The sequence below is a fragment of the Nicotiana tomentosiformis genome, chromosome 4 (genome assembly GCF_000390325.3).
Source record: "Nicotiana tomentosiformis chromosome 4, ASM39032v3, whole genome shotgun sequence".
Taxonomy (NCBI): domain Eukaryota; kingdom Viridiplantae; phylum Streptophyta; class Magnoliopsida; order Solanales; family Solanaceae; genus Nicotiana; species Nicotiana tomentosiformis.
In genome coordinates this window covers 118,362,693-118,384,909 of record NC_090815.1, presented here as the reverse complement: position 1 = coordinate 118,384,909, position 22,217 = coordinate 118,362,693, and the positions used below count along the sequence as shown (strand labels likewise).

Genomic DNA, 22,217 nt, shown 5'->3' with positions numbered 1-22,217 from the left:
CAATCATCTACTTTTAAGCCGCCATTCGAATTAGTGTCGCTCTCTCCTTTCTTCTGTTAAATCCAAATTTACCTGTAACTCTTCCTCATTTGTTGCTTCAATGGTGTGCGTGCACCTCGTGGTTGGTTCACCTATCTCCATCAGAATCAAAGCTTTTGTTATGTATAAAAGTAAAAATAGAGTCTCACCCGTACTAGTTTTTGTCGTTGTTCGGTAAGCCCATGGCACCCCTGGTAGTACTTCTGGACATTTGCCTTTTGATTCTTCCAATAGCTTTTTTAAGTTATTGATGATAACCTTATTTGTCGACTCAGCTTGTCAATTGGCCGATGGGTGATAAGGTACGGAAGTAATTCGTTTAATCTGCCAACTTTGGAAGAATTCGGTGACTTTCGCGCCTATGAATTGTGGGCCATTGTCACAGACGATCTCATTTGGAACTCCAAATCAACAGACAATATTTATCCAAATGAAATCCGTAACATCCTTTTCTCGTACCTATTTAAAGGCACCTGTCTATCCATTTTGAGAAATAATCCCTTAAAATTAATAGAAATCGTACCTTTCATTTAGCTTGAAGCAAAGGCCCTACGATGTCCATATTCCATTTCATGAAAGGCCATGGTGAGATAACTGAATGCAACAGTTCCGCCGGTCGATCCATGTTATTGGCATACTGTTGGCATTTATCACACCTGGCTCCGAAGTTTTCTGCTTCTTCTTCCATTTTTGGCCAATAATATCCTGCCCTTATTAATGTCTTCACCAACGATCTTCCCCCGGCGTTATTGTCACAATGCCCCTCATGTACTTCTCTCATTACATATTCCATTTGTGATGGTTCAAGGCGCCGTGCTAAAGGTCCCCCAAACATTTTGCGATATAGATTTTCACGAATTAAGAAGTATCGGGTAGCTTTCAACCGTAATAATTGGGATTTCTTCTTATCCTCGGGCAAGGTACCATACTGCAAAAAAGATCACAAATTTGTTTCTCCAATCCCAAGTTAAATTATTGAAATTTACCTTGCTCTTGGTTTGATGGAGTGCTGAATGAAACAAATGTACCACAATAGCATTTTCTGCATTTGTTGCATCTGCGACAGACACGCGATTTGCCAATGCATCTGCTTCTGCATTTTTCTCCCTGGGTATTTTCACGGCTTTCCATGTCCGAATTTGTCTAAACAATTCTCGTACCTTTTCGAGGTATTGCTGCATTCGTGTCTCTCTCGCCACGTAAGTCCCCTGCATTTGATTAACTACCAACTGCGAGTCATTTTTTATCACAATTTGTTCGATACTAAGTTCTCGTGCCAGTTCCAAGCATGCTATCACAACTTCATACTTTGCCTTATTGTTAGTGATTGGATAACATTTTATTGCTTGTTTTATGACTTTACCCAAGGGTACAATTAAAACATTACCCAAACCCGCTCCTTTAACATTTGATGAACAATTAGTAAATAGGGTCCAAGTCCCTGGATTAGCTCCGGTAAACACTTGTAGTTCTTTTTCTGCTTCAGGAACTAGGTTCGTGCTGAAATCCGCTACAAAATCTGCTAACACCTGCGATTTTATTGCAATTCTAGGCTGATATATGATATCATACTTACTGAGTTCTATTTCTTATTTAGCTAATCTACCTGATAATTCTTGTTTATGCATTATGTTCCTTAGTGGGAAAGCAGTTATAACAGAAATAAGATGACACTGAAGGTAAGGTTGTAACTTTCTTGATACAATACTTAAAGCTAAAGCAAGTTTTTCTATGTGAGAATACCATATCTCGGCATCTAGTAAGGACTTACTAACATAATAAATTTGACATTTTTTACCTTTATCTTCACGTACCAATATTGTGCTTACTGCTACTTCTGACACAACGAAGTAAATGAGCAATCTCTCTTCGTCTTTTGGTTTGGCTAACAGAGGTGGATTCGATAGATACGTCTTTAGGTCCTTTAGAGCTTGTTGGAACTCGTCAGTTCATTCAAATTGATTTTGATTTTTCAACACTGAAAAGAATTTAAAACTTTTTTCTAATGACTTTGATATAAATCTTCCCAGAGTTGTTATCTTGCCTGTTAATCTTTGAACTTATTTCTTGCTCGTGAGTATATATGGTATTTCCTCAATAGCTTTGATATGTGCAGGATTTACTTCAATACCTATGTTAGAAACAAAAAAAAAACTAAAAACTTACATTAAGCCATGCCAAAAGCGCATTTTTCAGATTTAACTTCATGTCGTACTTGCGAAGAATCTCAAAGGTCTCAGACAAATGTTGAAAATGATCCACCGCCTGTGTTGACTTGACCAACATATCGTCTATGCAGACTTCCATGATTTTTTCCAGGTGTTCTTGAAATATTTTAGTTACCAATCTCTGATATGTGGCTCCCGCATTTTTCAAGCAAAATGGCATGACTTTGTAATAATAAGTCTCCCTATATGTGATAAACAAAGTTTTTTCCTCATCAAGAGGGCCCATTTTTATCTGGTTATAACCTGAATATGCATCTAAAAAATTTAAATGCCCATGATCTGCGGTAGAATTAATTAATTGATCTATATGCGGTAAAGGAAATGAATCTTTAGGATAAGCCTTATTTAAATAAGTATAATCTACACAAACTTGCTATTTTCCATTCTTTTTGGAACCATAAAAGTATTAGCTAACCAGCCAGGGTACTTTACCTCTCGTACTGAACCAATTTTCAAAAGCTTTTGTACCTCATCGTGGATCACTTGGTTTTTGAAAAACCCTTGCTTCCTTTTCTTTTACTTAACAGATGGGTGTAATGGATCCTCATTCAGTGGTGGTATACCTGTTATAACTGAATGTGACCAAGCAAAGCAATCTGCATTAGCACATAAAAATTTAATTAACTTACCTTTCATCTCTGGGCTCAAATTTGCTCCGATGTAAACTTTTCTATCTCGCCAGTTGACAAATAGTATTACAGCTTCGATCTTCTCGGTGGTTGTTTTAATGTTCTCATTTTCCTTTGGCTCTTGAATCACATAAGGTCTTGAGTCGACATTAGTTTGCCCTTGTGTTTTTTTAGTTGAGGTATGAAAAACAGTGTCCTCGACTGAATTCTGTAATTGCTATTTCGCATCTGCATCATTGGCTACTGTGTTTGCAATCACCACCGAGTTAACACTTCGTAAAGCTTATTGATCTTCGCGGATTTGTCGGATTCCCCACTGTGAAGGAAATTTGATAACTTGATGCAACGTAGATGGGACAACGTCCATATCATGAATCCATGGTCTTCCCACGATTATATTATAGGCCATGTCCGCATCACCCGGAACTTTGTATCTTTGATGACCCCTTCTACAAATGTGGCAAGTACAACTTCCCCTTTCATAACAACGCTTGAATTATCAAACCCAGACAAGGACCGTGCTTTTGGTATGACCTTATAATTAGGTTGCATATCATTTACCACCCTCAGTAAAATAATATTCACTGAGCTACCTGGATCAATCAAAACTCGTTTTACATTAGTATCATGTATAAGTAGGCATATTACCAGTGCATCGTTGTGAGGTATCATCAAGCCATCCACGTCTTCATCATCAAATGTTTTATTATCGCCATCCAAGACTTGGCAGACTCGCTTTCCGTGAGTGACAACAACTTTTGATGTCTTTTACGCGGCTGTGTATGTTACTCCATTGACCTCATCTCCTCCAGTTATGACATTGACTGTTCTCTTTGGTGATGAAGGGTTTGGGGGTTCTTGTCTGTTTTTCATGTATGATTGTCTCCCTTTCTCATTGAAAAGATCAGTAAGATAGCCTTGCTTCAACAAATGTTCAACCTCTCATTGCAAAAGCCTGCAATCTACTGTTCTATGGCCATGATCATTATGAAACTCGCACCAAAAATCTGGGTTTCTATTGTTTGGATCTGATCTCATTTCTTTCGGCCATCGCACCTTATCTCCCATACCTCTTAAAATAGACACCAATTCGGAGGTGCTAATATTAAAGCTATAATCCCCTATTCTTGCTTGTGTACTAGAATCATTTCTTCGGGCATCTCGTTCCTTTCTGAACCTAGATGAAGAACTCGCGTCTTTTTGTCTTGATCTTGAATCAAATCATGCATTCTCTTGTTTAGATCGAGAGTCTCGCCCCACAGGTCCCATCTATGGCTCCTACCTGTTTTTACCGGATCTAGTCTCTGATTTTGAGCGTCTCGAACCTAGTGTTTCTTCGGCCCTTTGTTGTGCGACCGTATCTTCTTCTATCCACATCTTCGTATTGTATCTATTGTAGACATCGTTCCAAGTTGTTGCAGAAAATTCTCGTAAATTTTCTTTCAACCTCCTCATGGCTTCTGAACTTTTCTCGTTCAATTTCCTCGCGAATGCCATAGCCGCCCAGTTATCAGGTACTCGCAGCATCATCATCCTCTCTCGTTGGAATCTATCTACGAATTCCCTGAGCAATTTTGTACTCCCATGTTTTACCTTGAAGATGTCTTTTATCCTTTTTTCAACTTTTTGATCTCCCGAATGTACTTTTATAAATTAATCTGCAAGCTCAGCAAAAGAATCAATGGAATTTTCAGGTAAAAGAGATTACCATATTAACGTTTCTTTTGTGAGTGTTTCATCAAACTTTTTAACCAAAACTGATTCGATCTCATGCTTGGTTAAATCATTGCCTTTCACGCCGGTAGTGAACGCGTTTACGTGATCCCGAGGGTCAGCCGTTCTATCATATTTGGGAATATCAGGCATTTTAAACTTTTTGGTAATTGGAAAATGTCACGATCCAAAATTTCACCACAGGCGTCGTGATGGCACTTAGTCTCTAAGGCTAGGTAAGCCGATTACAATTACAATTCAAGCGATTTTTTTTCTTTATAATCGAAACCAACAACGAAAATAATTATAACACCTTCCCAAGACTGGTAATACTGAGTCACGAACTCTAACTGAATACATGAAATGATCTCAAGGATCGAATACTCAATACTCTTTGATTAATAATTAACAATACAATAAAATGGAAAGACTTCAAGGGACTGCGACGACCAAGCAACTCTACTTTGAATCCTTGTGATCACACTCTAACTCTGTCCGAGTCCGATAGCTCCAATACCTGGCTCTGCACAAAAATATGCAAAAGTATAGTATGAGTACACCACGGCCGGTACCCAGTAAGTATCAAAACTAACCTTAGTGGAGTAGTGGCGAGGTACATTCGAGACACTCACTAGTGTAATAACCTGTGCAATATAGTATACAAAAATATTAGGAAATAAATAACAATGGTGGCAACAATAATCAACCAGTGATATACACAGCATGGCAAGAAGAACACCATAAATATTTCTCAACAAATAATGAATACAAGTACAACCAATTAATCAAGTCCTTGAAATATAAATCTTTCGCCTATATGTTTTTTTTCAAATAATAATCTTGAGGATATAATACTCTCCAATAGGCATATTTCGAATATACTCCCTTCAAATATAATTCTTTTAAATATAATTCTTTCAAATAAATATCTTTCAAATAAAAGTTACCATGTGACATCTCATTTCAAGATCCCACTTTCATATTTTTACGGCACCTCGTGCCAATTTCTCTATCACAACCGCACGGAGAACTCACGTGCCAATATCATCACCATTTACTCACGACACCTCGTGCCCACATTTTATATCACAACTGCGCGGACAGTTCACGTGCCAATATCATCATTATTTACTCACGGCACCTCGTGCCCACATTTCATTTCATAATCCGCCTGGCAATAGTCACATGCTCCCAATTTCAATATAGATCAGACTATTATCAATTTACCAACAATAAGATAAATTGCACAAGATATAAAAATAAACACAAGGAAAATCACAACATCACATGAAAATTACCAACGCAATAACCCCATATCATCGCATAAAAATTATTAACACAATAACTCTACATCATCACGTATCATCCTTAACAATAGCCACCCTTATCTCTCCTATAGTCACTGATCACGCCCAACTATGCCTTATAAAAAGGACTAAACGATCGTTGCAAATATAATCCAGTTTACAAGTCCGGAGTCGAATCCCACAGAGAACTAAGGCTTAGCTATAGTTGTTCAATATCGCTAAGAAACACAAGTCCAAATAATTTTCTAATTATAAAGATTATAATATTTATTTTTATCTAATTAACTAATAAATACTAGAAAGCAGTAAAACTATCAATTAACAAGGATAAGGATTGGAGACAAGATTAAGGAGGTCTAGAGTTATGATTTTCCCAATTGTCGGAATCCTTCCCGCTACGTCTTCTATAATTTCGCATAAGTATTCTCTACCGATCATGAGCGTTCTGAGTGTCGTAACTCTCTACCGAGTAATTACCATAATTTACTAGACATATTCTCCCAAATTACGCTAGCTGGCATTAAGTACGGCTCACTCAGATCGCACCAAGGTTTCGTTATCCCTAATCCCACCTTTAAACCCTCCGTATTGATCTCTCATATACATTAGGAGTGATGTTGTTCAACAACTACCTAAATATGCACTCTCTCCCGAGTAATACACACTAAATAGGTACAGTCGATTGAGAGCTCTTCAACCAACCAAAATAATAACGTAGTTGAACAAATAGAGAAAATACTACGGCAAATCTATATTAACGTAAAATGAAAATCATCCTCCAATAGGTTCATCAAACCCCTAGATAACAAATTAGCTATTCATAATAGTATGCATAACTACAATACTAAAATTCATAACCAATAATGGAAATAGAAAGAAGAAAGTGAAAATCTCGTAGAAGAATTCTCCACCTTTCTCCTAGTGTGTTCTTGCCTCCTTAGGTCGAATTCGATCTAATGTCGGTCTAATCTGTTCAATCCCCTAAAATGGTGTTTAATGACTATTTATATGTGTAGGAAAAAGGCCTAGACAAAAATAACCAAGTCCAAAACTAAAAAAAAGATAAAATAAACCTAAAACCCGAAACCCGCATCGCCTACCGACAGACCGCGCCTAGCTTGCTCTGCCACGCACTCCACCTCGCGGTATGCTGTGCGACGCAACCACTATAGCAAGCTTCAAAGCTCGCGTCGCGTACTGCTTCTTCGATTCAGTTTGCTGCTTCGTTGCCTAACTTTGTCAAATTCTCTCTTTTCAATTGTTCTTTTGCCTTTTCTCTTTTTTTGTCTTTCTTTGTCTTCTTTTATAATAAATACTCAACTTCAATCATTGTCACCATAATTAAATAATCATAAATCATTTTTGTAGTGTATACAATATACATAATATCTTTAGTTTGCTCCCAATTTCATCTCCAAAGTACCTACACATAAAATAAATTGAATTAAGTACAAATATAGTATAGTTTAACATTAAAACACCTAAATATAAGGTAAGTAATGCACTAAAAATATATAATTATAGCCACACATCACTACCCACACTTAAACGTTGTTCGTCCTCGAGCAATCAAACTACACTTTATATATACCACATTTGAAGCACACTACACCAATGACCATGGTTGACTACAACAATTCAACTTTAGCATATGCAATCACATACACTTCCCTTTTCGTATGCCATACTTCACAAATATTCACAACAAAGATAACATGCTCATAACAATCCTAACCTCAAAAAACTGACTCAAAAGTCACAATGCACTCATGGCTTGAACACTCAACATTGTTGAGAAGTCTAATAACGTAACATATCCCTTGTGAAATAATGTACCCTCACAACAAGAACAAGAGAGTAAGTTGAATTCATACATTCAAATCAAATGCTCAAATATATTTCAAGGACTCATATATATCAAAGAAATCTCTCACTCTCACAAAAGAAGTCTCATGCATACAATTGGTACCATAGGCTTGCCCATAATGTAAATCTCTACTAATGTAGGCTCACTCGATCTAAAATCAATTAGGACATTTTTATGGTTGTAATATGGGCTAAGGGACAAGTAAGATATATTTAGGAATAGTGGTTCGCCCTCCTAAGCACTTTAACACATCATATGATAACTTAAGCGCAATTTCCTCGATCCACTTCAATTTCATAAATAAAATCATCCTTAACAACGTTCCCTCTTTCTTAAGGCACTACTTTAATTCATACCCACTATCAAGAATAAGATATCAATTTATTCATCTAATTTTTTTTCTTTCTTTGCACTTTCAACTAGTGGTGTATTCTTTTACCAAACAAGTGCACCTTTCTTCTTTTCATTGGTTCCACTCAAAAGCCACCCCACACTTAATCCTTACTTCTTCTAGCGCTCATTTCACAATTAAAGTGCTTTAAGAGGTAAAGGGATCAAAACAAAGTCAATTAAGAACAAAAAGGGTATAGGCTTGTAATGCGGGTGCCAAATAAGAGTCTATAGGTTCAAATGAATTAACTAGGGATAAATTTTATTTATGGTAAACAATAAGCTCAACAAGATCAAAGAAAGCCTAAAATCATTTTTCAAATCGAGCATCACCTAAAATTTCGCTTCGACTCATATACGGGGCAAGTTCTAGACTCAATCACAATGACATGGACTACACAAATACTCACTTCACACGCGGCACATGACTCACTAAGGATGGTCTCATTCTAACTCTTAAGCAATGCAAGTATTCACGAAGCCACGAGATATTAAGCATTAAGCACAAAGTGAACATAAGTCAAGAAAATGAGACGTAAGCGTCACAAAATATGCTATCAACTAACCAAGGCATCATAAGTAATTTTAGCTCATAGGGAAGATATTACACATGCCAAAGTCTAAATATGCTACTATCAAACAAGTCAAGGGCACCTAGGAATCTCATCTTTCTTCCTCGATTTATTTCCTAAATTCTAATCTACTCTAAAAAAATAAAAGAAAAAACTACTACCCCGTTCAAACTACATCCCATGGAAAAGAATCGAGGCACAAAGAAAAATCACAGGGGATTATTCCTACCTAAAGAAAGCTAAAAGATATATTTTTATATTTTTGTTTAGACTTTAATCCCTCAAGAAAATTGTCTAGGATATCCATCGTCGGGAAAAATCCACTCTTTGTTTTTTCATTTTTCTATAATAAAAAAATATTATCCAATTAAACTAACACAACTAAAATAGCGTAGAAAGTCACCCAGACAATATCCTCACCCACACTTCAAATTGTGCATTTTCCCCAATGCACACCATAACTAATAAGAGGGTAAAAGAAACTCTCTGGTAGGCCAAAGGCCGAAGCACTAGCAGCTCGTGGGGTACTCAGACTTCTCCCAGGCTTGGTCCTTCGTGCGGGTACCTCTCACTTAGTTCCAACCATCTAGTTTGTTGTTGCATCCTTCCAATAGCTTTGCTTTCCATACTCCTAGAAAATAAAAAATCGACACTACAAAAATAATACAATATAAGATAATAATAAAATAAAATAAAATAAAAGAAAGCAGTAAAGCTAGGTTGCCTCCCAATAAACGTTTGATTTAACGTCGCGGCACGACATGAACCACTTTTTTTGCCTCCACCTCGAGCTTATGAATTGAACCCCAAGTTTTGCTTCAAGCTTATGATTATGCTCTTGGGGTGGTACAAATTCGAATGCGCTTATGATTGCTGTCAAAAAAAAAAATAGTTAAAAATGATCTGAAACCACTCTGAAACTCACCCGAGTCCCTCAGAACCTCAACCCAACACACCAACAAGTCCTAAAATATTATACGAACTTATTTGAAACCTCAAATCACATAAAACAACGCTAAAACCATGATTCATACCCCAATTCAAGCTTAAGGAACTTAAGAATTTTCAATTTCTACATTCGATGCCGAAACCTATCAAATCAATTCTGATTGACCTCAAATTTTGCACACAAGTCATAAATGACATAACGGATCTATGAAAATTTTCATAACTGAATTACGACTCTGATATCAAAAAGTCAACTCCCCGGTCAAACTTCCCAAAAATTTAACTTTCGCCATTTCAAGCAAAATTTCACTACGGACTTTCAAAAAAAATTTCGGACACGCTCCTAAGTCCAAAATTACCATACAGAGCTATTGGAATCATCAAAACTCCATTTCAGGGTCGTTTACCCATAATTCACCATCTGGTCAATTATTTCAACTTAAGCTTCCAAAACAAGAATTGTTCTTTCAATTAAATTCTTAATCATCCGAAAACTAAACTCGACCACCCTCGTAAGTCATAATACACATTTCAAAGCTTTTCGAGACCTTAAGCTACCAAACGGAACGTAAATTTTTAAAACGACAAGTCAAGTCGTTACAGCAAATGTGTTGCACTTGGCTTCCAAGGCTGTTGTGAATATTTGTCAATATCCACACCTTTGATCACGGGGGGCACGCCAGGTATTTTCTCTATACGCTCGTTATGCTCCTTCACCTGTTTCTGCAAAGTTAGCACTAAACTTTGTAAACTAGAATTATTCGGTGTACCTGACCTTCCATCGCGAGATTCATTGGGAATTTCTCCACTTCCAGAGTTATCAAGCCCCGAACACGGGTTCTCCAAAGTTGTTGTATTAACTGGCGGAGGAGTTTGCGTTGCGTTGGGTAATCCTGTGATAAAAGCCTCTAGTGCACTGTTCACGTGTTCTGCAATTAATTTGTTTTAAGGCATCCTGCTCCACGGTTTGGTCGTCTACATGTTGACCATCATTACAAGAAGCAGACCTTTTAGGTGAACTTTCACGGGATTGCTGACGGGATCCCGTAGGTGTGTGATGTGGTAAAGTTTCACCTAGTTGGTTCATATGGTTGTTCTCGTTAGCGGTTGACATATTTGGTCGTTAAAAATGAATTTTGAAAAGTTAACAGATTATCAGATTTCCGGTAACATAGCTAATTTGTTTAACCCAAAAATAGATTTCTCGATCAAAGTCAATATCAAGAAGAAATCGGGTTACTGATAACCAAGATTTACTCCATTTTCCCAATAATTTGAAGAATAAAGCAGGGAATGAAAATAATTGACAAAGAAAGAAAATACGAAATAGATTGATAATCACTCCCAAAATTGCGGTTAGAACCTTGCGAATAAATTAAAGAATGATTGCATAAATTTTAATAAAAAACCCAGATGCCATTACTTACTAGTTTGCATAATTATTGACTAGTTTTGGAGCGTTGGGCATCCGTTTGAGTCATCGGATGGGCTTGGGAGCTGGTTATGGAACTTCAGAGCGAGGTAAGTCTCCTTTCTAACCTTGTAAGAGGTAATTTACTCCATAGGTGAAATAAATCAATATGTGCTCCTATTTGTGGGGGCTATGTACGCACGAGGTGACGAGAGTCCGTGTGTAGCTACTATTATGATGAGAATTTCTTAATTATAAAAGAACGACTTACTTACTTTACAATATTTAGCTTGCAACCGTTCATATAATCCATACTCAATTATATCATTGATATCCTATTTATAGCCCATAGTAAGTGTCGAAGTCGACCCCTCGTTACTATTTCTTCGGGGTTAGGCGGGATACTTACTGGGTACGCATTGATATACGTACTCATACTACACTGCTGCACATTTTTGTATAGGTACACATATGTTTAGCGGCCTTGTGGGCGCCGAGGCATGATTATGGCGGGGATTTAGGTGAGCTGAATTCTAACGACGCACCGCAGCCAGCAGAGTCTCCTTCAGAGTATTGTATTTTCTTTCCTGTCTAAATTGTATTCCGGACAGTTATTATATTTTATTTTAAATTTCTAGAAAAGGCTCATACACTTGTGACATCGGGTTCTGGGATGATTATGGGATGTTCAGTATTGAAATTGAAAAAAACATTATTAGTTATTCTGTAAATTCATCTTTTACTAGATAAATTGAAGTAAATTTACGATTTCAAAAATATTAAAATGAGAATTTAATTAACTATTTAGTGTTGGCTTGCCTGACAGTGGTGTACGGCGCCATCGCGACCTTTAGCGGATTTTGGGTCATGACAATATGGTATCAGAGCGCTAGGCTCACTTAGGTCTCACGAGTCATGAGCGAGTCTAGTAGAGTCTTGCGGATCGGTACAGAGATGTATATACTTATCTTCTAGAGGCTATATGGCTGTTATGAGCACTTCCCTTCTTGATTCCTCATCGTGCGATTTGATTCCTTTGAGGCTTATGCCTTCATTTTCTTCCCATTCAATCTTATGCGACGTGAAGCGCTGGTTATAAATCAGGAATTGAGGAATTGTAATGGTACTACAGATGTGGTGCTGGATGTTTCTCCCTGTGTAGTTGATTGGGCTATTGTCGTCACCTTGTGGAAGGATATTATGTCATTTCAGCTCAGTAGTTGTACTTCTGAGAGCTTTGAGGCTATACACAGGTTGTTATGATGCTCATGAGTTGTTATCGCACAATATTGATATAAGGGTAGGATGTTTGCCTATGTCTCGGGAGAAGTGAATGACTTGAAAGAAGGTTTACCCAGTGCATGATTCAGAGATTCAGTATTTTATTTCCGACGGAGGAAAGACAATCGAACTAATAATGTTCAGACCTGGGTAGATGGAGTAGCGGGACTCGATATTTTCGAACGTGGTGAAATCTTCGCCTGTGATGTGGCGTCATCGTCCTTGATTGGTTATAATATGTTAAGTTCGCCGGTGTTATGGTTTTCTTCAATTCGCTTTGGGGCAGAGTATTATAAATGGTACCGAGAAAGCGACTGTCAGAGGTCGCAGTGTATAGGGGTTCAGGATCAAATTGGCATTCCTGGTATTGATGGCTCGAGAAAGATGATTTCCGGAAAGGTTTAAAGTTGGTAGCAATCCATAGGTTCAATTGCTATAGTGGTAGATTTTGATTTAAGGCAACAACTGGGTAGCGAAGGATGAGGAAGAGCATGTGGGAGGTTCCTTGCGGTAGATAAACTTATAGAAGTCCAAGTGTGAGAAACAGGAGTCGGGTAGTTACTTAAAGGAGTGAGTTTGATCAAAGTGGGAGAATGGAAGAGTAGCATGTGGGTTCTATGATAGAATAGCTACACACCTTGAGGAAAGTTTAGAGTGATTTGGGAATGATGGTGGACGGTGATTAGGTCTATGGACTTAATTTGAAATATTGGCTATTATATGGAGGGAGATTGGATACAATTGAAGGAGTTGCTTGATATGAAGAAGGATACCACATGACTTTGGATTGGAATGTATTGTCGCACCTTTAATTGACATCAATGAGGAGTGAATGGACTGGTGCAGCTGGTGAATGAGCTCGGACTCAGGATGATCTACTTACTTCGTAGTAATTATACCCAGTTCAATGACATTGGAATATGTCGGCATGTAATTTTCCACAGGTAGGTTATCTCCTGTGAGCATGTTAGCAGTCACGTGGTGTTGACAAAGCTTCTGCAAAGAATTTTACTGGCTACCCGGTAGGAGATTTGAATATGTAAATGTGGTTAGTAGTTCGGAGTGTTCATTAAAGGTAAATGGAAGGATTTTGAGGAATTTGGCGGGTTGATTGTGCTAGATTATGTCGATGAAGGAAGAATCTTGGTGGGTTCCAGGTTTAGGCAATAATAGCTTCAAGCAAAGTGGGAGAGTCCCACCGCCCACAGTTGGATTGCATGGTCATCTACTTGTAAGATTTCTGGTTTTTGGCATATTGATGGGTTATTACAACTAAGGAAAGAGAACATCAATGATAAATTGAGCAAGCAATTTGAGGAATGTGTGGCTTTGGGAAGACTCAGGATTTATGCTTCATGTAGAGGCGAGTTACAAGGAAGATGATTCGGCCAGGTGCTTCTTTGAGAGGGTGCTCATGTGCTAGCAGAACCTTGGAGTTGATTATATTTGGTACCAAGTCAGGGTGGGTGACTCTCAATAACAGTCCTAGTGGATTCAAAGGTTAAGGTGTGGTGCCTAAGGATTTCGAGTCCATAGTATGGTTGAATATCGAGCTTTTGCAATGGATTATGATAAATGAGTTTGGAGTGTTTTGTGTTATCTTAGGTCTACAGGGTATCATGATAGGAAGAGGAGCATGTAACTTTGTATTTATAGAAGAATCATCAGAGGTGTACTAGCTGAAGACGCGATTATGCGCACAATGAGGGTATGAAATGGTTCGTGGGTTTTAGGGACAATGTGGTCTCGTGAAATGGGGTCACTCGGGATGAGTGCGGATTGAGTTTGTTATATTGATAAAGGAGCTATTGTTATTTCTAAGGAAGATTCAGAGTAAATTAAGAGAAGTCGGGGTTTGGTTAGGAATGGTTGAATTGGCATAATGATGGCGATGATCAGCTCCTTCAGTGTGTTGGGTTATTCATGTGATTTGTGATGGTACGTGCGAGGTTTGACGGTCGCCGTAACTGATCTTATTTGGAAGCTTTCGAGTATTATGTGCCTGTTATGTGCAGATAGATCCCGGAAGTGTTATGATGGTTTAGACCACTACTTGAGGTTGGTATTTTCTGCGGATATGAGGATTCAGTCGCGTGTTGCGATGGTTCTCTTAGAATGAGTTCAGTAAAAGGTTTTTATATGATGAAGTGTTTACCCTATTAATAGTTCGGAAGTTAAGATGAAATTCTTGTACTCTTGCATATTGGCATGATTAAGTACAGTGATCGGCATGGGATTCGGAAGTTGAGGATCAAGGTTGCAGTTTGGTGTCGACAAGAATGTCAAGAGCTCGGATGAGCGAGAATGGATTCTGATGGTTAGAGTAAGCTAGTATTGTCTTTAGCGTCACCTGAGAACGGTGTCCTGTGTAAGAGGCTTTGAGTAGTGATTTCGGATTTTTGATTTGCTTTACAGAAATTGTGCGACCGGTGGTATGGACGTGCAAACTTGTTATCTGGTGCGGAAGGTCATGGGAACACATCCCACGGGAAGATTGTATAAGTGTGACATGTAGTCACTTGATTGATCGAAGATTGTAACCAAGTATGGAGATTGCGGTACTATTGTTCATATGAGAATTTATGCTTGGAGGGCGCTCAGTTCATTTGATTGTGGGCTGTGGAGGTTTATTCCGGATATGATGGTTGTTCTTGTGCGTTATGGGGAAAAAGGGGTTATTATGAACCCTTGAAAGATTATTAGATTAGTACAGTACGATCCGAATTGGCTTAAGGTCCGTAGATGGATCTAGATATGAATGTGGGCTCTATATCAAGCCGAATGTGTTCATTTCAGTTTAGCACTCCTTGTGGAGGAGTATTAGGACGTTGGATGTTATTTCATCGTCGGCTACTTCATGTAATACTATATTATGCTGTGTGAGTTGTGAAACGGATTGTTAATTTCATATGTGTTGAGGTTCCGCGTAGCGATGATGTTATGTGAGCAGGATGACTCTCGATATTCAGATCATATATCACACCTTAGTTGTGCTTGACTTTTGTAGCGTATGGCACTATCTGTCTCCCAGGGATGGTATTATGCACTTAGCGTGCTCGTGGCCGATATTAAGATATTTTGTAATAATGAGCATTCTAGCTCGGTAAGTATCTCTTCATATAGATTTTATGTGTGGACCAGGTGGCACGCCGCCACGTGCATGTTGTTTGGATCGGGTTGTACGCCGCACCAGTGTGATGTTGAGTACAGTCCCTTATATCTATTTTCGTGTGTTTTGTTTTCCATTTTCTGAGGAAGGTTTGTAACACCTTTTCAGTTGTCTAGTTAGTCACGTGGGTTGAGTAGTTCTTTCCAGAGTTCGTTTTCCTTATGTATCACATTCAAATTTGTAGCTTATTGGCATATTGTGGCATCACATGAGACTTTTGGAAGCGTCTGAAGTGGCTTATTGCCTGAACAACTTATACTGGGAGAGACGGGATTATTCGACCTGGGGTCAGTGTGATCAGATCGGTATGAGGCATAGTTAAAGAGTAAGTATCGGTAATCAGTCCAGAATGAGGTAATGGTTCTTGTCAAGGGGAGAAACTCAATGAATGGTTGACTCGGCAGTTGGTTGTAAATTTCTACGTATCTTTTTCGTTGCGGCAGCATTACAAGAGTTGGAACGAGACCTATATATGTCATGAAGTGTATGGTGAGCATCGGGTTCGTGGAATATCGGCTATTATTATCAGAGGATGTTATTATGGTCATGTGAATTATGCGGTGCATGGTGTGAATTCAGCAAAGGTATGCAGTCATGTTTTGGTACATTGTGTGGTGATTGATACTGTGATCGTACGTTGGAAACATACCTGGCAGAAGATTCCGGATGTTGGAATTTGGCTCTAAGGCTAATTTGACTAAGCAAAAATGGGAATCTTCAGATTTACTCAAGCCAGTGTGCTCAACTGAGTTGTGGTAGCATGGGTAGGTGTACGATGTGTTAAGTAGTGATTTCAGACAACTCCAAAGCAATTCTTAGCACGTTCGAGGACGAACGTATGTTTAAGTGGGAGAGAATCTAACGACCCGACATGTCGTTTTGATCTCTAGCACATCGTTCGGTGGTTTGAGGCCATGAGCAGCTTCACTTCAAGTATTATACTTGTACACGTGGTCGGGATTAAATTTCGGGAAGTTCGGAGTTGAATTGGAAAGAAAATTCTCATTTCGAAAGCTTTAAGTTGGAAGAATTGACTAAGATTGGATTTTAGAGTAAACGACCTCGGAATCAGAATTTGAAGGTTCCAGCAGGTTCGTATGATGGTTTTGAACTTGGATGTATGTCCGGGTCGAATTTTGGATGACCCGGGAGCGTTTCGGCACCTATTGGGGAAGTTAGCACTTTGGAAGAATTTCATGAATTTGGGGTGGAGGTGAATTTTATGTTATCGATATCTGTTTGGGATTCCGAGTCTGGGAATGGCTCAGTATGGTGATTCTGGTGTTGGGAGCGCATCCGGAAGTGGATTCGGAGGTCCGTAGGTCATTTTGGAGTCATTTGGCTAAAGTTAGAAATTTGAAGGTTTTTGAGAAGTTTGATCAGAAGTAGACTTTTTGATATCGTGGTCGGAATCCAATTCCGAAAGTTAGAGTAGGTCCGTAATGTCAAACGTGACTTGTGTGCAAAATTTGAGGGCAATCGGGCGTGATTTGATATGTTTTAGCATCGAATGAGGAAGTTTGAAATTCTAAAGTTCATTAAGCTTGGAATGGGATGCGATTCATGAATTCGATGTTGTTTGATGTGATTTGAAGGCTAGACTAAGTTCGTAATGTATTTTGGAACGTGTTGGTATAATTGGTTAAGGTACCAAGGGCCCCGGGTGGATTCCATGTGGTTAACAGATCGAATTTGAAATTTGAAGAAGGGCTGAAACAACTGAGCATCTGGTGTAACCGCATCTGCATGAAGAGGGCCGCAGGTGCGGGGAAATGGCTCGCAGAAGCGGAAGGGTCAGGCTGCTGAGAACTGCAGGAGCGGAAAGATTTGCGCACCTGTGAAGGCGCAGGTGCAAAGAGAGTAATGCATGAGCGGACGCGCAGATGCGCCGCATAGAGCGCAGGTGCGAGAATGTTGGGCCGAGCTGGAGCCGCACCTGCGATGGGATTTTCGCAGGTGCGGGACCGCAAATGCGGCCAAGGCACCGCAGGTGCGAAGGACGGGGTTGGGCTGGGCAGTGTGTTATTTGAAAATGAGGGCTTGGCTCATTTTTACCTCATTTCCTCCATGGGAGCCGGTCTTGGAGCGAGTTTGGAGCTCATTCTTCGTCATCAATGTTAAGGTAAGTGATTCCCACCTATTGCAAGTTAAATACTTAGTTTATATATGAATTTAAACATGGAAATTAATAGAAAATTAGAATTTTGAAGAAAAACCTAGAAATTGGTATTCTTGGATTTTGACCACGAATTTGGGCATGAAATTGAGAATAAATTATATATTTGAGTCCGTGATGTCATGGGCAAAGTTTATCTTCGAAATCCGGGCACGTGGACCCGAGGATGATTTTAGCGACTTTTCAAGCGGAGTTGGAAATTGTGGTAAATAGGATTATAATGAGTATTTGAGTATATATTAATGGGTTTGCATAATTATTGAGTAGTTTTGGAGCGTTGGACATCGGTTTGAGTCATCGAAAGGGCTTGGGAGCCAGTTATCGAACTACGGAGCGAGGTAAGTCTCCTTTCTAACTTTGTAAGAGGGAATTTACCCCATAGGTAAAATAAATCAATATGTGCTCCTATTTGTGGGGGCTACGTACGCACGAGGTGACGAGAGTCCGTGCGTAGCTACTATTATGCTTAAGTCTGGGTAGTCTAGGACCCAAAAGCATGCTCTACTTGTAATATTCGCAACCTTGTTGTCAATTTAAAATGCTTAAATCATATCGAACTTGGTAAATAAATTTTTTAAAAAGCTAACATCATTTCTTGACTGTTAAAAGAGCAATTGCCATTTCCTTGGATAATTCCCCCTTGATGAAGTCTCGATTGACTGTTTGAATGCGTTTATCTTTGTGGAACGGGCCGAACGCCTCGGCAAATTAAATAGATGCATCTATGGTTCACGTCATTCAACCCTCTGGTAGTGCACATTTTAAATATTTGTTGGATCGGGTCGTACGACCTCGACATGATTTGCGCATGCTTGTATTGCTTGTCTTGAAATTTATAAATAATTATATTGCCTTCTCGTTCTGAGTTAAATTGTTAAATAATGGGAGATAAATTTTGGAATTTCTTAATTATAAAAGAACGACTTACTTACTTCAAAATATTGAGCTTGCAACCGTTCATATAATCCATACTTAATTATATCATTGATATTCTATTTATAGCCCATAGTAAGTGTCGAAGTCGACCCCTCGTCACTACTTCTTCGGAGTTATGCGGGATACTTACTGGGTACACATTGAGCTGCATTCTAACGACGCACCACAACCAGCAGAGTCTCCTTCAGAGTAATGTATTTTCTTTTCTATCCAAATTGTATTCCGGACAGTTATTGTATTTTATTTTAAATTTCTAGAAAAGGCTCATGCACTTGTGACATCGGGTTCTAGGATGATTATGGGATGTTCAGTATTGAAATTGAAAAAAACATTGTTATTTATTCTATAAATTCATCTTTTACTAGATAAATTGAATTAAATTTATGATTTTAAAAATATTAAAATGAGAATTTAATTAACTATTTAGTGTTGGCTTGCCTGATAGTGGTGTCCGGCGCCATCGCGATATTTAGCGGATTTTGGGTCATGACATAATCGCCTTGATTACCCGCTACCATATATAATTGTAACGAAAGTATTTATGGATGAGGATTTCCCGTAACCGTAATTATATACCGATTTTCCTTCCTTATTTATGATAGGTTCGTGCATCTTCCCTTCTTAATGGTCTTTATCCATTCCGCTATTATTTTTTCTTTTACAACTGTGAGGTCCGGTTCTTTTCTTAGTGTAACTCCGTGGGTGTTCCTCTCGTGCCTTCTTGCATTCTTTAACTCGTCTAATTAAGAATGCCACTTATCGTTTATATTGATGGTCCATGTATCATGCTTTGTCACCTTGATGATAGTCCACGTGCAAGGGCAGATCCACAGTGTAAATCGTAGTTCACGTGAACCCGTGATCCTCCGACGATAACATATATATTATGTACACAATTTACGAAAAAATGACTTATTATTACTTGATGGCAACCATGATCAAAAGAGGCAAAGTGGTTCACTGGTTTTGACCCCTTATTTCTTGCTAACTTAAGGTCATGTGATCGAATTCCTTCAAAATTACTGCTTTAATTTCTTATTCTTAAGCCTTTCTTTTCCTTTTTTTTTGAGAGCAACGCATCCTTTTATTTTAGTTTTCCTGAAGTATCAATGGGGCACCCATATTCTCGAAATCCTGGATCCGCCTCTATCCACGTGTCATGCCTTTTTTTCACTACTACAAGATGTTCGAACCTCAACTACCATATTTTTATTGCAAAATATTTGAGAAAGCCTCTGTAGTTAAAAATTATGATGAATTAGAATTGAACTCAAGACATTTTCTGACATCGACAAAACTAATAGACTAAGACTATTTTTTGTCTAATAGTATAACAATTAAAGTTATTATTTTTGTTCTTCTATACCTAATGGCTGATTGAGATGATAGACACTGTCAACTGGTAAGTAGTAAGTTGCATGCATTCTTAAACAAAACTACTATAGTAGTATTGTTGTAACAATGACTTTAGGGGTCCATTTTCATGCACGATCGTGGTGTCCCCCTTTGACCGGCTTGAATCCAGATTGTCCAGCTACTTCTCGCTCATCTATTTATTACCCACCTCTCCTTACAAGGACTGCAATATTTACTTCTTTTCGACAACTACAAGTCAATTCTCCAATTAATTTGGTTATTCTACAGAGGAACTACAATATTCACGTAAAATACCTATATTTGTATTTAGTAGTTACTCCTTCACTTTTAATTGTCAAGTATTCTAAAAATAAATTTTTATTTTTACTTATCACTTTTTGTATATCAAGAGAAAAATAATTTACTTTTCCTGTTTTGCTCTTACCATTAATTCCTCATTCCAAATTATTTTTCAAATCAATTAAGACTATACACCAATTAATATGTAAATCATGGTAAATTATATTCTTTATTTATTATTTTTAAGGGCGTGCAAAGTCAATAATGGACAAGTAAAAGTGAACGGGAGAGTATATTAAATAAAATAATTTAACTTAAATAGGCAAAAATAAAAACACGAATATATAATTAAGTGATAAAAATTTATATACAAGAACATATTTTGCATTTACTTGTTAAGTGCAAACATTAAGTACGAATAAGTATTTCTTAAAACACCACCCTAAATATAATTATTTTCTTCTTCTTTCATTTTTCACTAATATTGCCTTCCTTTACTCCAAAACACTCTGTTTTATTTTAATTTTATTTTAATTTGAGTGTTACATGGTTATGAATTTGGATAACGTATTATTGAAGCTTTTGATAACCTTGAATCAAAGCAAGCCCCAAAAATAAAAAAAAGATAAATTTCGATTTGGTTTGTATTTTTAATTATTGTGGTTTAATTGCATCCAACGATAGAGTGAGTCTTATAATTGTTAGTACAAGAGAAGACATCTTTGATCTCCACCTTCAAACTTTGTTGGAAAATTAATTCAAAGTTGTATTAGGATACCCAAATTATTTAGAATTTGGTTTATTTAATTCATGTCTCAATATGATTTGTAGTCAGAATAAATATAAGAATATATTTTTCTATTTCTAATTAAAATAGGTTTCATACTATTATAAATAGAGGCATTTGTAGCTTATTTTATGTATGGAAGAAGTGTAGAGGAAATTAAGAATTGCAGGCTTTCAAAGAGTTATAATAAAATATTTTCTTTCAAATTGGTATCGGAGCTTCTACGATCTTGGGAGAGAATCAAGTAGCTTCCGCTGCCGGCATGCGACGCTAGCCAATGTGTGTCGCCCGTCGGACCAAAAAATATGTTGGCAAAATCGTAGCTAGTTGTCAACAAAATTAGATTATTTGATGAAAAGTTTCAAGACATATTCAAGAAAAATAATAAGTTTAAAGAGGTGCAAACAAATATGGCACAAGATGAATAAACTCTTCCCTAAAAGTTGGAGAGAGCTTTAAAAAAGTTGGAAGTTGATAATATGTTTCAACAAAATTGAGTGTTGGTGACAAAGTGCATCAACGGGTGTTGAAGACAGGTACTTCAACAAAATTGGGTGTTGGTGACAAAGTGCATCAACATGAGTTGGAGACAAGTGCTTTAACAAAATTGGGTGTTGGTGACAAAGTACATCAACGGGAGTTGAAGACAGGTGCTTCAACAAAATCGAGTGTTGGTGACAAAGTGTATCAACGAGAGTAGAAGATAGGTGCTTCAACAAAAATAGGGTGTTGGTGATAAAGTGCATCAACGAGAGTTGATGACAATGCTTCAACAAAGATAGAAGTTGGAGAGAAGTGCTCCAATACATAACATACAACTTTGAATTACGGGAAAATGTTGGAAAACTAATTCAAAGTTGTAGTAGGATACCCAAATTATTTAGAATTTGATTTATTTAATTCATGTCTCAATAGAATTTGTAGTCAGAATAAATATAAGAATAGACTTTCCTATTTCTAGTTAAAATAAGCTTCATACTATTATAAATAGGGGTATTACTAGCTTATTTTAACGTGTGGAGGAAATAAAGAATAGTAGAGATCATTCATAAATTTAAAAATAAAATATTTTTCCTTCAAACTTCAATTAGAACTCAAGTTTGTTGTA

The 22,217-nt window shown here is 37.7% G+C and overlaps 1 protein-coding gene across 1 annotated transcript; it reads right to left on the bottom strand.

Moving 5' to 3' along the window:
- Positions 1 to 565: 565 nt before the first annotated feature.
- LOC138910429 (uncharacterized) lies at positions 566 to 2,346 on the bottom strand. The gene is made up of 3 exons (XM_070201668.1): positions 2,206 to 2,346; positions 1,026 to 1,568; positions 566 to 967 (listed from the first exon to the last, which is right to left on the bottom strand). The coding sequence occupies exons 1-3, from the start codon at positions 2,344 to 2,346 to the stop codon at positions 566 to 568; spliced, it is 1,086 nt and encodes a 361-aa protein (XP_070057769.1).
- Positions 2,347 to 22,217: the final 19,871 nt, after the last annotated feature.